The sequence below is a fragment of the Diadema antillarum genome, unplaced genomic scaffold, assembly GCF_040938485.1.
Source record: "Diadema antillarum isolate AM-2024a unplaced genomic scaffold, OU_Dant_1.0 scf00000099, whole genome shotgun sequence".
Taxonomy (NCBI): Eukaryota; Metazoa; Echinodermata; class Echinoidea; order Diadematoida; family Diadematidae; genus Diadema; species Diadema antillarum.
The window spans coordinates 3,009,624-3,028,721 of NW_027270988.1; the positions used below are offsets into that span (position 1 = coordinate 3,009,624).

Sequence of the window (19,098 nt, forward strand, 5' to 3'; positions counted from 1 at the left end):
GCATTCAGGATCATGACAGAATTAGTATCGCGGGTATATGTCAACTTAAAATCCCAAAATTTCTTCAGTTTGAAGACTTACCAATTAAGTTGAAGTATTGAAAACAGGCTTCGGACAACGTTTGGTTCTGCCAATAGTCCCTTTTTGTTCGAATTGATGACTGAATGTGACTCGGTCGAGAGGACCTTGGGAGAGCTACATACACTGAATACTACGGCCAGCGCATGCGCACACAAACATCTTATCCGTTCATGGATTTGAAATGTGTGCGCATGTGATGTGTTCGCATGCACTGGCTGTTGTATTCAATGGTTTTCTTTACAGACCGCATTCCAATGAAAAGAGGAATTTTTCAGGGATGTCCAATCTCCCCTTATTTGTTCTTACTTGTAATAGTGATAATGGCCATTTCCATAAGACAAAACAACTTAATTAAAGGTATCCCAGTTAAAAATCAAGAAGTTGAGATCTCTTTGTTTGCGGACGATTCTGTGTGTTTTTTAGACGGTACAGATAATTCTTTTTTCTCAACTTTTTAAAACTTTGCTCTTATTTGGTCAGTTTTCTGGATGTAAAATCAATTTCAGTAAAACTGAAGCTATTTGGATTGGCTTGAAGAAAGGAAACCAGGTTTTCCATATGAATCGTGGTGTTTCATGGAAAAAATCTCATTTCAAGTGTCTGGGAATTGTTTTCTTTTTCTTTGAATGTTGCTTAAATTTATGATTTGAATTATAAAGAGAAATTGAAAAAAATAGAACAAACTCTAAACTGCTGGAAAATAAGAAATCTTTCATTAATTGGCAGAGTTTATGTGATCAAAACCCTTGTGTTGCCCCAACTAATATACCTATTTTCTGTTCTTTCTATCAAATTTCCTTCTTCCTTTTTTAATTTTGAATATATTATTCTTTAAGTTTATTTGGAACGGAGGTAAAGACAGAGTAAAGAGAAAAAGCAATGTGTGTTATACATATATACTTAAGGAAATGTCAGAAAAGTGCATCTGTACCATATTATTATTTCCTTCAATTTCATCAAAGAAAGTATTTGTGCAATGCCTTTCAGTGAACCAATAACTTAGCGTTATATGGATTTGGCACATATTATTGGAGTCTTGAAATCAAAACACAGATTGATGTCAATGACCTTCACAGAACATTAGGCGTTTTCACATCAGCCCGATGTTTCGAAATAGCGCGCTATCTTCTGACTTGGGAAATTGGAAAATATCTCGAGCTTGGATTTTTATCGGGCTGATGTGAAAACGCCTATTGTATCATTTCACTTTTTAAAGATAACAAAGTTTTACAATGAACAGTGCTTACCCTAACGAGTGGTCGAAACGAGTGTGAACTGCACAGGGATATACAAAACAAGCAGGTCCCAGCTGTTTTATATCCCGAAGTCGCTGAAATTCCGGCGTGTCGATGATTAACATACAGTACGGGGGGATTTCGATGATGCCGTGTATCGCATCGTTGATCGTCTTTGAGAGTGCAACATATTGAAGATAAAAAAACAGAAATAATTCTTCGTATTAAAATCCAACATCTCATGCCTGAAAGACGTTTTGAATACACTCTAACTTTATAATTCACAACAACACATTTTAAGATGCTTGACACCTAATAATCCCACACAACCATGTAGAAATTCGCACATAATTTAAATCACTGATTAAAATCTTTGAGATGTCAATTCAAAGGAGCATTCTGAATAAGTCATTATACTTTGTTGAATTTAATGCTCTAAGAAATATAGTATGTCTATAATGATAATATGTGACCGTGCACCTCAAAACGAACATAAAGTAGCACACACTGATTTTGCGTGAGGACTGAAAATAGGTAAAATGGGTCAACCTAGCCGAACTTGACTTTTTCATATTTTCTGAAAGAGCGGGTCTTCTCTTACATTATGCTAAAATTTGGTATCATAAAACGGGCAGGAAAGTCTGTTTTTTTTAGCAGTTTATCTCGAACATTTTTGGTAGAATAGTGTGATTAGGTGTGTCTTCAGAATCCCTTTTTCATTTCTGAAAAACCTTGTCCACACTCTTGACTTTCAACTCTAATAAATTTTGAAAGGATAGTGCTACTGCTTTGAAAGTTTGCATTGGTTATGGACAGAGTGTGTTAATGAGGCATGCTTAATTTCAGTTCCATCTAATAATCCCTTCATTGTTGTTACTCTGGTGGTTTACTTCCTGTTTTTGTCCCATTCATCACACAGCCAGCACGGTTTGGTAAAGATTAAGCGCTTGAATAGACACTGTCCTTCAGATCCTCTTTTCTCAGTTCGCACTTTTCCTGAGTCTGTGCTTTCTTTCCAAAATTTGATTTAAATTATAAATCATTTTAAAGCTTAAAGTCTGCTCTTTCAGAATATGTTCTTAACTAAAAATTCGTGTTTGGCGACTTTTTGTTTGTTTTGAGGTGCAGGGTCACATATACATAATGTGTATAAAACTGCTGATCTTTGTCCATTACGTCGGTTATAAGTACAATTTGAAAGCTACTGAAAATAATTATCTGCAGCTATTCAAGTGTCCACAAACCAGCATACTCTATCCAAGTCTCCGTAATTTATCAAAAGACAATGAGCAAAGTATTAATTACTAATTTTAACCTGAGGACGTCATGGTGAAAATTCTGTTACGTCGCTTAACCTATGTTGTTGTTTTTAATTGACCTTGGCAATGATATACTCATTGTTACTCATGTCAGTCTATTGTTATGAACTGCTAGCAATTACCTTCGTCGATGTATCGATGTAGCCTGAAATGAAACAAAAAACAATGCAATTACAAAATCTAAGTCTGCACATTTCTTTAAAGTGTCTCCATTACCGGTTAGAAGAGACTTCAGTAATGTTTTTTTTTTTTGTTTTGTTATAAGAATAGAAAAAAAACAACACCCGCTATATCAATTTGTGAGTGTGCGTATATGTTTGTGTGCGTGTGAGTGTGTGTGTGTGTGTGTGTGTGTGTGTTTGTGTGTGTGTGTGTGTGTGTGTATGTGTGTGTGTGTATGTGTGTGAGCGTGATGACCTGAGAGGTTCTGGTTAAATCTGTGTGCATGAGGAGTTACTTCAATAGCATCACCTCTAAGGCATGTAGCCCCGAAGAGCATTGTGGCATTAAAATCACCGTAGGCACATATATTATCCTGTGCCTCGAACTATGCCTTGGTGTATTAAGTTTATTTTATTTCCGTCACAGATTATTTCAAAATAAACAGCATATAAAGTTGGAATTAATTAATGCTTAAAGTTTGAAAAGTTGAGCGATTAGAGGAACGTGGGGCAAGATGGGACACGGGGCAGGATGGGACAATGCGATAACTATCTAAGTAAGCATCAGAGGGCACTATAATCTGCACTGATAAAAAGCACACTGTCAGGAAGCCATCCTTACGCTCTGTGAAGCTGATATTCTCTTGAGCTTTGGTGGACAAACGCAAAAATTGATATCGATGACGGCAGAATTTCTGCAGTTAAGAAATGTATGGTATCCCTGGCATAATATGAAGAAACGTAGAACATTGATATCGTGTGGTTTTTATAGTATATACATCACACAAGGTTTATGCATGGCTTGAAGTGTGCGATACACTTTCACTTGTAGGCCCACGTGAAAACATAAACTGTTTGCATGTTTAAGAGAAGATAAATCACGATATCCGTTAATATGTGAAATCTCTCACAAAGCGCAGATGATGAAAACCTTTCCAGCGTTCTAGCGCGTTTGATGGAGACACTGTACTGTATTCGTGCCAAAGCAAAGGCAATCCATGCTTCAGCTCCGCACACGTGCTGTTAATGCGAGCTGTTTGTTTTAAGTCCAGCAATACATGAAGTTAGATGATAATACTTATAATAATAACAATTAAAAAAAATAATTCACAGCATTTATATAACGCGTAATGACATGAAATGTCTGGAAGGTATACCTAGGAATACACTTTTTTTAATATGAGCATTGGAAAATGGCACATTTTATTTGTACCTAAAGACTGAACAAATTCAACAAAGCCCATACTTTGTGGTATTTTCTTTTAGCTGTTAAGTTCATAAGATATTCAGAGAGCATACCTTTCCGTTTACTCTCTGGAGATATTTGCAATGTTAGCTCCGTTTCTTCTTCCTCGTTTTCGGAACGCAGACTCAGCTTCTCGTCATTGTCCTTCCCTGATTCCGAATATCTGATTTCATTTCTCGAATGCGACCTGCCTGCCATTTTGTTTTTATTCAATTCAGTGAATAGAGATAGAACAATAAAAAAACAACAATAGTAACAGAACAAAATGTTACAAGTGGTTTATCGGTTTGTCACCAATTTATTGTCCAGCCTATTATGACCCATGTCCCCTGTCACACTTTGCCGGATAAGCAATCGCGTGAGAAACGAATGTCAGTTTTTGGCATCGATATACAGGGCAGCCTGACATATACTGCTGGCAGATCTAAAACAAAGGTTTATATTGTGCATAATGCAACCATGATGGCCCTTGAAATCAAAGTATTGGAATCCGGAGGAGGCAACGCAAGCAACAGAAAAGGTAAAATTATCGTCCAAGAAGTGTCTTGGTCCTGAGAGACGCAGGCAATTTCGTTCGCCTGACCAATTACACACATGATATGATGAAAGAGAAACAATGTTTAATTAGAACTACTTTGCTAGGTCTCCCCTATCTAACTATGCAAATGTCGTGTCTCAGGAGAAAAGGTGAGATGTTGATCACAGAGAAAGCGAAATACATCATGTGCCCCAAGGTCTGAAGGACTATCATAATATTTCGCATATACGGGCTCGGGGAAAACTTCTCCCCCCTCTCTGAGGGATAACAAGTCTTTCGGAAGAGCAATTTTTCCGGTTAATTTACTGTTATGTCAGGTGTAAAAAATCTGTAAACAACGGGGAACTGCAGACCTCTCAAAAAATCTAGGGAAGCATCACTACCACCTAATGTAAACTAGTTGTACCACCAAAAAGGGAGGACCCTCATCAGTCCATGTCCCAACAATATAACAGCAATGTTGTTGCACATAAATTATGTCATTATTTTGCATACTATTGGAAAGGCCGTTCTTTTTCCAATAGAATGACACCAAGGTCTTTAATTTTGGTTAATGCATTATGATTTAAGGACCATTTTTGTCAACCCTTGATCATTTTGCCCTTTCAGAGATACCGAAATCAGCGATAATTCGGCTTGCCATAAAACCAGTAGCGTTCACAGTGTGTGGAATGCGGACAACAGCTCTTTACTGTGAATGGCAGAAAGAGTGGGTGGGGCGGACGGTGTGATTGTCATTGTCCGTTATCATTGTAAATGACACGACATGTTAGGCTTAATGAAATGCTAAATTTAGCTTTGGAAAGTAGCGAGGTCAATTTAAAGGCATGATTGGTAGTGGCGGGAGTTCATGAGTGGTTTCAGGTAATAAAGGCCGTACTTGGTGCATTGATAAATACACTGCCCGGAACAGTGAGAATCTGTATCCATGAGTGGATTAGTAAAACTTGAATCATACCTGGCAAGTTCTATAAAATGTACACTCGGTGGTTCTGTGAACAGGGGTGCAAGTACACGAAGGGAAAGTTTTTTTTTTTTTTTCATCGCCATTTTTTTTTTATCGCCATTTTTTTCTACCAGCAAACCCCACCCCCACCCGGGCTCCCTCTTTCACGCTTTTCGTCGCTGGCATGGAAAATAAAATATTCGGGTAAGAAGCCGGGTGCTTGTGGATTTAGCCGAATTCGGGTCCCTTCTTCTTTTTTTTTTTCAAAGATCCAATTCAATTTCTATTCAATGTTTTATTTCATATTTCGACAAGAACATATGAACATCACTTCTTCTTTTTTGGTAACACAAAATAGAAAATAGAAAATAAGGTGCGTAAAACTATGTATGATGAAAAGAATATACAATGATTGTAGCACCTTGCAATAATTACACATTATCATAAGACTCAAGTGATTTGAAGTAAGTGAACATTGTGTATAATTCGACAAATGGAGGGACCCACTAAAAAGACAAAGCTTGTAGAATGTGGGCCCCTCAGGAGAAAACATCAGTTGAAAGCAAAGAGAAGGTCTGGAAGCCCACTAGAGACAGATCAGCAAAACAGACACAGGTACACACGTAAAAACATGAAACGGGACTGAAATAGGAGTGGCAGTACAACAGAGAGTTGACTATGAGATGAGACAAAATGAGACAAAGCTAACATAACAGTACGAGAACAGAACGGAACAAACAAAACAGACAAAACGTTTAGCAGAGACAGCGATCTCGTCGGAAGTATGTCGAGGGAGAGAGAGAGTGACGCGAGAAAGAACAGTGTAGGCCTACTAGAGATATAATCGCGGAAATATCCCAGCTTTATTCATGAGGACGCTGTATAATAATAAGAGAATATACGTAGCAATCAATACGTGGTTCTTTTCTTAGATAAGGGGTTATAACAGCTGGCTAATTCAATTCAGTAGAATTATGAAATTGGAGTAGAACAAATGTCAGTTTCCTTTCAAAAGAGTATATAGAGAGGGCATTTTTAATATCGGAATGCAATGAATTCCAATAACTTTGGCCAGTATAAACAAATATATTCTTTGCTGAAATCGTACGAATAAGAGGTAAATGATATTCATTAGAACGTCGAGTTGGATATTCATGAAATTACTGATTTTTTCAGGAACATGGAATGAAAAATATCAGGAAGAGAGTTATTGTTATACATATACATAAATTGTCCTAAGTTAAATAAAAACAAATCTCTGACTTTTAACAACTTATTAGATGCAAACAATGCATCTGTATGAAAACGTATTGGAAAATAAGAAATGATGCGGAGAGCTTTCTTTTGTAAAAGGAACACTCTATTCAACAAATTTTGGTTGGTGTTGCCCCAAACTAACACTCTGTAATTTAGGTAGGGCAATATCAATGACGAGTATAACATAAGTAATAATTTTTGTGGGAAACACAATTTTAGTCTATCAATGACGCCTATATTACGTGAGATTATATTACAAATATGATAAATATGTAATTTCAAAGAAAGTTTGTCATCTGCAATAATACCAAGAAATTTGAAATGTGAAACTCTCTCTAAACGTGTCTTATCCCAAACTATGTCTGTATTTAAGTTGCTAACGGTATTACTAAAAAGCATATATTTCGGTTTTTTTTAACATTCAACGAGAGCTTATTAGCTCTCACCCACTTTGTTACTTTTTTTCAATTCCCTCTTACCAACTTTGTTACTTTTTTTCAATTCCCTCTTATCTTTTCGAACAAGAACATCAATATCACTGTGAGAATAAAATGCATTAGTATCATCAGCAAAATGAATAAAAGAAAGAGTTTCAGATACTTGACAAAAATCATTGATATAAATTATGAATAACAATGACCCTAACAGACTTCCCTGAGGAACCCCACATTTGACTTCTCTAGTCAATGACTTATCATTTTTAATTTTGACAAACTGTCTTCTATTAAATGAATAACTCTTGAACCACTCCAAGGCCTTCCCGCGTATTTCGTAATGTCATAACTTGTAAAGTAAGATATCATGATTAATTATATCGAAGGCCTTGGAGAAGTCCAAGAAAATACTAATCAAATGGGAATGGTCATCAATTGCATGAGCCACTATTTCAACGAAACTTAAGAGAGCATGCGTGGGACTGTGCCTCTCACGAAAACCAAACTGAGAATTAGTAAAAATGTTATGTTGTTTCAAAAAAAATAATCATTCTCTTATGAATAAGTTTTTCCAGGACCTTAGACAAAGAAGATAATAATGAAAGTGGACGATAATTATTGATTTCAAGTTTATCGCCCTTTTTGAATAATGGGATAACTTTTGCCAATTTCATTTTATTGGGGAACACACCGTGAGACATTGACAAATTAAATATATGAGCAAGTGGATCAGCAATCGAAGATACAACACTTTTCAAAATAGCATTATCAATCTCATCATAACCAGAACGTCGTTTGTTCTTTAATGAAGATACCATATCAATTATCTCATATCTATTAGTAGGAGTTAAATAAAAAGAGTTGGGATTATACTGACCTAAGAATTCAGTAAAATGCTTCTGTGTATTAAACAGGGATATTTTGGGAATACGTTTCACCTATTTTGGAAAAATAAGAGTTAAAAACATTTCCAATATGAGCAGAGTCATGAATTATTTCATCATTCATCTGTATGTTATCAATATCTGAATTTTTACTAGAAACATTCATAGCCTGGACACACGTGCGGGCGCGGATCCAAGAGTTATCTAAGAATAAATATACATCTTATAAAAATACTTTAACAATGATTTTACGATCTGAAAAGAAAACATACTACACTAAATTATTATTGAGATATAACCTTCCAAGTACTTTTCATATCAAACTTATATCTCCATAGTAATTTAGTGTCGTATTTTTTTTTCTTTTCAGATCGTAAAATCATTGTTAAAATATTCTTATAAGATGTATATTTATTCTTAGATAAATCCTGGATCCGCGCCCGCACGTGTGTCTAATTAAGCAAATTTATAGACATCTTGATCATTAATTCATGATTTTCATTATGCTTGATTTTCTTTATAGTTTTCATCCATCTGAACATAAGTATAAAGGTCAGAGAGCTGAATACGCTTTCATTTTGCAGAACAATTTTTATAACCCCTTCATTCTCAGGTCTTTTATAGATACATTCAAATTACAGTACCATTTTCTTAACCCTTCAATTCTCAGTACATCGTGTCTTCAAATTTCTTGCGACTTCTCGGAGATACCGTAATTTCACAATAGACGTCTCAGAGTCGTAGACTATAGCCATGATAGCGGAGACATCTCTGTAACTGCTCTGCAGTCGCGAACTAGTTTCAAGCCGGTTGAGATACCTCTTAATTCGTTCATAGACCGACACAGCAACATTCTCAGTTCTCACTTTGTTTATCAATGTATACTTAAAGGACAAGTTCACCTTCATAGACATGTGGATTGTGAGAAGGCAACAAAGTTAGTAGAACACAACAGTGAAAGTTTGGGGAAAATCCGACAATCCTTTCAAAAGTTACGAATTTTTAAAATATCTGTGCAATCACTGCTGGGGGAGAAGACTAATACAGAGTATGATGTCACATGCGTACAACGATATAAGGAAAATAAAAAGAGAATTTCACAACTCTTGACTTTTTGAATGAAGTGCGCATGTCCTCCATACTTGTTACTGATTTATGTTAGGGGTAATATTATTCCCCTTGACTTCTGAAAGAGAGAAGGCGAGTGTTCTTTTATTATGTGAGAAAAGTGAGAATATCTTGAAGTTTCTTTATACTTTCTTTATATAGTTGTACGCATATGACATCACAAGCTATAGTAGTCTTTTCATCCAACAGTGACTAAGCAGACTCTTCAAAAATTCATAATTTTTGAACGGGTTGTCCGATTTTCCTTAAACTCTCATTGATGTGTTCTACTAATATTGCTGCATTCACTCAACCCACATGTCTATGAAGGTGAAGTTGTCCTTTAATTAAATGTCATTTAATTCATTCCTAAACCACTCATGAACTCACGTCAGCACTGCCAATCATGCCTTTGAATAAACCTCGCTATTTCCATCTAAATTTAGCATATCATTAAGCCCAACATGTCGTCTCATTCACAATGATAACGGACGATGATAATCACACCGTCCGCCCCGCCCACTCTTTCTTTCCTTCACAGTAAAGAGCTGTTGTCCACATTCCACACAATGTGAATGCTACTGGTTTTATGAAAAGCCGCATTATCGCTGATTTCCGGTATCTCTGAGAGGGCAAAATGATCACACTTTGAAAATTGCAAGGGTTGACAAAAATGGTCCTAAAATCATATCGCATTAACCAAAATTAAAGAATTTGGTGTCATTCTATTGGAAAAAGAACGGCCTTTCTAATAGTATACTAAACAATGCATATGTGCAACAATATTGTTGTTATTAAAGATGTTAGGTGTTCCGTTCTTTTTAGGCCACCCTGTATTTATATATATAATATATATAATATATATATATATATATATATATATATATATATATATATTTATATATATATATTATATAATATATATATATATATATATATATATATATATATATATATACATACAGTACTCTCCGCGTGATCGGGTATCGCTTAAACGGGTACTCCGTTTAATTGGGTAGTAATGTCAGAGTCAGTTCCAATGCACATTAACATTACCTGATATTCGGGTTGCCTCTCCGCATAAATGGGTAAATAATTTTCTTTTAATCTAATTTCTACCCACATGTTATCACAGATATAACACTTTAAGAAATCATGCATGTCAAATTTTCCACTGCTAATCGCATTCCCTGCTTAATTTGCAAAGAAGACCGATCATTTGGGGAGTGATTAAACATGAAAACACATGTACACGTACCGACTTGCCACACGAAAGGGATGCATAATGTGCCGTGCAAACACGCGTGTTAAGCATACAGTGTAGGTGTTTGGTGCAGTGTGCAATGCATGAAAATACACATTGTATGTGTCAATTGTGAATGAGAGTGTTCTTCTGTTAATCGAGTACTCCGCTTAATCGGGTAAGAAACGCTCTGCCCGAGCCTACCCGATTATGCGGAGAGTACTGTATATGGGCCGTGACGCGAGAAGAGGGCCCTTAGCTCCGCTGCGCGCAAACGCCAGAAAACGGCGCGGCATTTTGACAGAGCAATACGCGCAAAAAAAAAAAAAGATCAACTAGCTAACTGCGCGCACATGCATAGACTCATCATAAAGTGACAGGATTTGGACAAAAGATGTTTTTTTGAATGTCGTGATGGGGCCATTTAGGATTGGAATTTCAGAAAAAGGTTTGCATATCTAAATACGTCAGAGTTCCTTCCACAATGTGGAGGTGAAAACTCATTTTCGGTATCTAATGCCCTAAGGGCCCTTTTCTCGCGTCACGGCCCATATATATACTATATTTATATATATATATATATATATATACATATATATATATATATATACATATATGATAAAAATATATACATATATATATATATATATATATATATATATATGTGTGACTGTGCACCTCAAAACCAACATAAAGTCGCACACACTGATTTTGCGTGAAGACTGAAAATAAGTGAAATGGGTCAACCTAGCCGAACTTGACTTTTTCATATTTTCTGAAAGAGCGGGTCTTCTTTTGCATTATGCTAAAATTTGGTATCATAAAACGGGCAGGACAGTGTGTGTTTTTTCTAACAGTTTATGTCGAACACTTTTGCTAGAATAATGTGATTAGGTGTGTCTTTAGAATCCCTTTTTCATCTCTGAAAAACCTTGTCCACACTCTTCATTTTCAACTCTAATAACTTTTGAAAAAATAGTGCTACTGCTTTGAAAGTTGGCATTTATTATTGACAGAATGTGTGAATGATGCATGCTTAATTTCAATTTAATTTGATAATCCCTTCATTGTTGTTACTCTGGTGGTTTACTTCCTGTTTTTTGTACCATTCATCGCACAGCCAGCACGATTTGGTAAAGATTAAGCGCTTGAATAGACACTGTACTTCAGAGCCTCTTTTCTCAGTTCACACTTTTCCTGAGTTTGTGCTTTCTTTCCAATATTTAGATAGGTTAGGAGAGTCCATTTGATTTGAGTTATACATCATTTTAAAGCTTAAAGTCTGCTCTTTCAGAATATGGTCTGAACTAAAAATTCATGTCTGGCGACTTTTTGCTTGTTTTGAGGTGCAGTGTCACATATATTCATTCATTCATGTTATTATCATTTCCACTCTATATACATAGGTAATACAAATGTGACCCGCTACAACAAAAGGATCCTAGAGTCCATGATGGCTGAGCCGAGAAAACCGAGTTTGAAGTCAGATCATAGAAATTGGTCAAAACAATCAGATTTCTGTTTTTTGTATAATTTTGTAATCTAATGTTTTGTCTCTCATCTGCCGAAATTTCGAAGCAAAATGATCAAATGAAAGGTAAAAAATCAGCTTTTTTCTGAGCCATGATTTTCCGACTTTCAACGCAGCAGATACGTGTCCGAAGATTCGGATTTAGCGAAGCAGCTAGACTCCAACCCTAGCAACGTGGGAGTGATCTTATTGGTCTTATAAGGAGCACACCTTCTGTTGTCAAATAGTGAAATTGTCTCCTCACCTTGATCGTGATAGCGTCGGAAGGATAACTTTGCAGGCGTTTTTCTCGAAACGCTGATTTCCATAACCACTTGACATGCGCTAATAAAATCATCAATATCTGCGCAACCGAGTACTTTTACGAGTTGTGCTTTTTGTGACCGTGCACCTTAAAACGAACATAAAGTCGCACACACTGATTTTGCGTGAGGAACTGAAAATAAGTGAAATGGGTCAACCTAGCCGAACTTGACTTTTTCATATTTTCTGAAAGAGCGGGTCTTCTTTTACATTATGCTAAAATTTGGTATCATAAAACAACCAGGAAAGTGTGTTTTTTAGCAGTTTATCTCGAACATTTTTGGTAGAATAGTGTGATTAGGTGTGTCTTTAGAATCCCTTTTTCATTTCTGAAAAACCTTGTCCACACTCTTGACTTTCAACTCTAATAACTTTCGAAAGGATAGGGCTACTGCTTTGAAAGTTAGCATTGATTATTGAAAGAATGTGTTAATGAGGCATGCTTAATTTCAGTTTAATTTGATAATCCCTTCATTGTTATTACTCTGGTGGTTTACTTCCTGTTTTTTGTCCCATTCATCGCACAGCCAGCACGGTTTGGTAAAGATTAAGCGCTTGAATAGACACTGTACTTCAGAGCCTCTTTTCTCAGTTCACACTTTTCCTGAATTTGTGCTTTCTTTCCAATATTTAGATAGATTAGGAGAGTCCATTTGATTTGAGTTATACATCATTTTAAAGCTTAAAGTCTGCTCTTTAAGCATATGGTCTGAACTAAAAATTCATGTCTGGCGACTTTTTGTTTGTTTTGAGATGCAGGGTCACATTTATGAAATTAAAGGTAGAAGAGTAAGGGAATAATGTTAGGCCATTTTCAGAAAATTGTCCTCCCCGACTCTCGGATCCTTCTGTTGTAGCAGGTCACAAATGTCAAATGATAAAATATCTTGTATAGGAATGACACACACACACACACACACACACACACACACACACACACACACACACATTTGTATATGTATATCTTACATATATATTTCACAGTGCTGAAAATAATGGTCAAAAGTTGCTTCATTTCCGTTGACCCCTTGTCTGTGCATGTACGCTCCTATAAAAAGGAAGCATTACACTTTTCCACAGGATGTTGACGATTTGAACAACGGATGAGTAAAATGTGACCCGTTTTTTTGTACGTGGGCCTATGCGGCAAAGATTGACAGAGGTTTGTTCCTACAGAAGGACTTAATAACTTTTACAGGGTTACATGTTGTCTGATGAACCTTAACTCTTTATGTGCCATGGTGGAAACCCCCTGTGTGCCACGTTATTCTGAGACAGGAAGGTAATCATGCTCTGAGAAAGATTTCTGTTTTTTTCCAATTTGTATAACTCCTACAAATTTCTGTTAAGGCGGGCGTACTAGTAGGTAAAGTTAAAGAGGAATGCCAAGCTTTGTTTCGATATAAATTGTATGACGAATCTATTTCAAATTTTTCTTTTGAATGACCAGTTGCTACATTACTGTAAAGGCATGACTTTTGCTCGTAAAACTGGAACAAACACTTAGAGTGTACAAGCAAATCTAGATGGGAACGCTGCTTGATAGTCAATCACCACAAAGAATGCAAGCCGTATGTGAGAGGAACAAAAGCACGAGAGACGCTCTCATTGTGCCGAGGGATTAGTGGTGATTAGTGATTTATCGATCGGTTTTGGCGGCTTTGTTTGTTGAGCAGAATATGCCAAGTTGGCACGCCATCGACTGAGTCGGACGTGCGAACGTGGCACATAAAGAGTTAAATAGTGAAATAATTAAGATAATAATGTGATAATATAAAAGCAGATCTACAAAATAACCTCTGTTCAAAACTGGTTACTGACAAAATCATAACTTTTTACCACGAATTTCTGGATTAACCATAGATTAAACACAAATCAAATAATATAGCATAGATCAATGTCTTGCTGAAGGATATCTTGGAATTATGGATATATGATATCTCACACTGGAAAGTAAGTTGTTTTTGTTACCAAACGTTGACTCAATGATATTATAATGATATCATCCTCATTCAGGTATTCACTCAGTAGAGATTTTACTATAATTTTAGTGTAATCTTAAGATAGTCCTGGAAGAGGGGATTGGGTGGTCTTACTTTACCCACTACACAAACTTTTCGTGCAATAATTCTGCATAACTGCAAGAACGCCTAATCGTAGGGCTTCTTGACTCTCTTCTTTCAAATCTCGCATAATTTTTGAGGGGGAATTGTATAATGGCTGCCATGCAAAACGGGCATTATATTGAGATTTTGAATACATTTCTTGCAGAAAAAGTGATATGTCCTGAAACTCTATAAAGCCTAACTATTTCTACTATCTATCACTATGATCGATTACTTTCGTGTCTATGGTAGAAAAGTTGCCTATGACAATTTCTAATAGAAATAAAAAGAAAACAAAAAAGAAAGATATACATAAATAATCAAGAAACCATAGAATATGGAATAAATTGAATGAAATTTGGAGGTTTTATGACGTAAAAATGAAATGCTTAAATATGTTAAAACAGTTATTAAAAAAATTGAAAACACTCTTAGTGTTTTTAAATAATGTTTTAATGGCTAAATTAAGAAGTTTGGCTTGATTTACACAATTACGTGATTAATATTTAAAACTTGTAATTAAAGAAGAAAATTAGACAACATACAATGTAGGTGTCGAGTGAGCAATATTTGATCACGTTCGCGCCACTGATGGCCGAGATCGGGATGGGGGGGGGGGGAATTATCCCCCTTAAAAACCCTAAAAAACCATTTTAGTTCTGTAATGGATAATCTATGGAATATCGTTTACCTCTCTTTTTAATGAAAATTGCGACCACCACAAGCGACACAATCCAGCAAACGGTAATTGCCAGAGACACTAGTAAAGCAGTCATATTCACTCCCGATTTTGCCTCTTCTGGTACTTTTTCTGAAAAAGATAAAATCATTTAGAAGGAAACATGAAAACACTTCCAATTATCCACTCTTTGTAGAGGCCAGATTAATACACAGTTTCGGGAATTTGGTATTCTTGTTTGAAAAAAAAAAATCAAAACGTTACGACAATTGACTAATAGGAGTTTGGTTGATACCATTGAACATACAATAATGGAAACACTTAGATACACAGCGTCCAATCAAAACCAACACATTAGTAAAGAAGAAACATTTGAAGTCTTATGTTTCATCTGGTTCACGTGTATCTTACACTCAAAAAAAAACCACACACTTTTCCTAGTACGTACCTTCGGCAGAAGGTTTTGATACCAAATTACTATGTCGTGCGTCATCTTAAAGGTTATTTAATTGGCTATCAAACTGAAAGGTTAGCACAAAGAAAAAAAAATCCGCATGAGAATATATATATATATATATATATATATATATATATATATATTTGTCATCTGACGCAAAAGAAAACAGTGGAAAAAATGACGTGTCGCTCATTTGATGACAAAAGTTACAGTATTTGCGGTATTTTGATTACGGAATGTCAGAATTTGATGAAACAAATCAAGGATCAAAGGATATTTTCAAGTTCCCATTTTTCTAATTAAAATTTCGCGTTTATTCAATATGTTCGTTAATATTATTGTCTCTTTAATGCCATATAAATTTAGATTTCACATAATGTTCTTCATTTTTCGCTTATTGTTCACATCTCTATCTTTTGAGGACTTGACAGACATCATGGAGATCACAGGAAGGTTGTTGTCTTCGAATTAATTTGTGTCTTATCGTGTTTAATTTTTTCCCTCATTATTATACGAAAGAGGTCATACGCATTCAATAACAACATGTCAATTTGCAATTGTTACTTTTGTGCCTTGGAAGAGAAAACGAATGTGTTCACTCTTGCATAAAGTTTCTCATTTCGTATCCGGGCAATTATCCCCAAAGTCCAATTACCCCCGGCTAAATAATGATTACTGGCAAGGTTAGAGTAAAGATTAGGGTTAGGATTAGGTTGACGGTTAGGAATTTGGGTTAGGGTTAGGATTAGGTTCAGGATTAGGGCCAGAGGAAGGGTCCGGTGTAATTGTGCAGGGGCTAATTGCCCTAGAACCTCCCATTTTAGTGACCTACCAGGTTTATAGTCAATGAAATTACCTTCATTACGGTATATAAAACCTTAAAAATTTATATTAAAATATAAACCTGATAAAGTGTTTTTTGTTCCTGTTTTGCTTTGTTTTTCCTTTTTTTTTGGGGGGGGGGGGGTTTGCTGACCGCAAAATATACACTCAGCTAGAAAAAAATGAAAGAAAGTAAACACTTGATAACATTCAACAAACCTTTTGTTTATATACACTACAAATAATTTATCAATAAAGGTAATTTCTGTCTTGCATTTAGGCGAAAAGAAATATTAATGGTAAAGAGCCAAGGAAAATATATTTCTTGATACCACCCCTCCCCCCCCCCCCCCCAATTGTATTGGAACGACATCCTGACTAATATACGTGATTTGCATTCCCATGTTATATGCTAACTACCGTATTTTTAGTTCTTATTTTAAAGCACGCGCACGTCTCACCACACTCTCGAACTCGTAACATATAGTATTATTATTATTGTTATTATTACTATTATTTATAGTGTGCTTTTCCCAAAAGGCCCAAAGCGCTTACAATCAATTCAAAACATGTACGACAGTATGTATAACTGGATAAATGTTACAGCTACGAACTAGCTGCTACTGAAAAGATGTGTTTTCAAGGCTTTTTTGAAAACACTGACTAATGGAGACTGTCTAACGGTAAGTGGTAAATTGTTCCATTGCTTTGAAGCAGACACAGTAAATGTCCTATCACCGGCTAAATCACCGGCTAAGGTGCGAGTAACAGAGTATGTTGAGACGAAGCGGATCACTTGATGACCTCAAATTTCTAGAAGGGTATATAAAGTCAAACAGGCGTCTAGATATATATGACTGTGTAACAACAATACAGGTAGAGACATGGGTAATTTGGAGTTGTGTTTATGAATAAGAGGGGGGGGGGGGGTCGGAATTGACTTCACCTATATCACCTCTTGCCGATACTGTGAGGATTGTCCAGTCATCGACGACTTCATCGTTGTTAGCCAAAATCTGTCCACATTGGTAGCATCCCGAATCATGCTCGGAGACATTCGCCAGTATTAGATCAAAGTCAGCTCTCAAGATAACCTTAGATTGTAAGTGCTTGGTCACGTGATGTCCATATTCAATCACGCCGTCTGTCGGCCATACAGTTACAAGAGCATGGAAGGTTTGATTCACGCATGTAGACAAGGACTCTGTTAGAGGGGAATACTTCCAATACTGCATTTCCACAAGACCAGCATTTCCCAAGGAACAGTGAAGTGTTATATAAAGGCCCGCATCATGCTGTACTCGTTCGACAGAAGTTGCGAATGACACTAATAACACGGAGGGCAAAGAATGAAATAGATACACCGAACATTAATCGTTTAACAGTTTGAAATGTTTAATAAAATCAAAGAGAATCTAATAGAACAGCAGCATTATAAACTGAAGATGAATTGGAAAAAAAAATGCATTTCACAAATTATCAGAAACATGCCATTTTTAAATGAACAAAATGTTATCAAACCACAACGAATGCAGAATTACCCGAATATAGCCCCTTTTCATGTGATAATAGACTTCTTATTATGATATATACAGTGTGTCTACCCCTTTTCCTACCATTGCTGTAAGTAGCAGGTGGCGGAAAGAAAACTGACTACATATGTGAAGCTTATTGACTTGATAATATATCATAAACGAAACATCTGCTATAAGCACTACAGTCACTGGGAATCAAATTAAAAAAAAACAAAAATTACATCGTGATTTGTACGCTGCTCGGCTAAACAAGAACTTATGTAATAGGTCATACAGACAAAACCGCAAGAAAGAGCTAGTAAGCGCTTTTTCACTCCTACCTGCGACAATGTAACAAGACAACTGGAATGTAGTAGAAAGATGTCAAAAGTTTGTCAACTCTGAGGCACTTTATATTATTATTCTCTTTGTAATATATTTATATTTATACCTTTGAGACAAATTGTGATGAATACGCAAAGAAGCTTGTGGCATGCCATTCCGATCAATGAAGACATGTTTCTTCCGTGCATAATCTGCAGGAATCAGACAAAAAAAGAATAAAACGTATATTTTCACCTACTCACCCTTATATACATATCGTCATTGCTTTTGTTAAACAAAAGCTAAATAGAATGTATAGTTTATCATGTGTACATGTTTACCGCAACATCAACAACAAGAAACATCGGCCTATATCCATGCTTCCTACCATGAATGAACGCACGAGTGTGGGGAAATACCAAACGGTTATTATAGACTAAGTATAAAAGTGAAAAACACAAAATAGAAATTTATCGTGTATAGGTAGAAGACAGCTCCGTTAAGATTTTAGAGTTATTATTATTTTTCAGTCATATTTTTTCACTCGATGCACACGAGTATAATCTTCATCAGAACCTGCAGCAGTCTGTTTAAAGCCTCTGAGCTGCGAGAGTAATTTCAGTACACTTTTTTTTTGTTTCAATCTTCTGCAATTTTCTTTCTTTCAAATTTCTCATTTTACTTCCTCTTTTTTCCAATCATAATCTTAGTGAATGAAAGAAAATCATACAATTTGACGCACTGCGTTAAAGTCACATTTTCCTGTCTAGTACGCGTCACTTCTATCACGATGGTCTAACTGATGAAGGGAGATAATCGAGCAAGATTTCAAAAACTGTAGTTTGCTTTCTATAAGCATATGATATATGTATTATATACCACAAAACCACAAAAAATATATATATTTTTGTG

At 35.8% G+C, this 19,098-nt stretch overlaps 1 protein-coding gene across 1 annotated transcript in view; it reads right to left on the bottom strand.

Moving 5' to 3' along the window:
* Positions 1-1,324: 1,324 nt before the first annotated feature.
* Positions 1,325-19,098, bottom strand: part of LOC139718787 (uncharacterized) — a 43,348-nt gene continuing 25,574 nt past the window's right edge. Inside the window, exons 2-7 of the mRNA XM_071630251.1 lie at positions 18,314-18,398; positions 17,304-17,675; positions 15,082-15,201; positions 4,096-4,233; positions 2,758-2,780; positions 1,325-1,489 (exon numbers count right to left, since the gene is read on the bottom strand). Coding sequence (XP_071486352.1) covers positions 1,325-1,489; positions 2,758-2,780; positions 4,096-4,233; positions 15,082-15,201; positions 17,304-17,675; positions 18,314-18,398 — 903 coding nt within the window. The remainder of the gene's footprint in view (positions 1,490-2,757; positions 2,781-4,095; positions 4,234-15,081; positions 15,202-17,303; positions 17,676-18,313; positions 18,399-19,098) is intronic.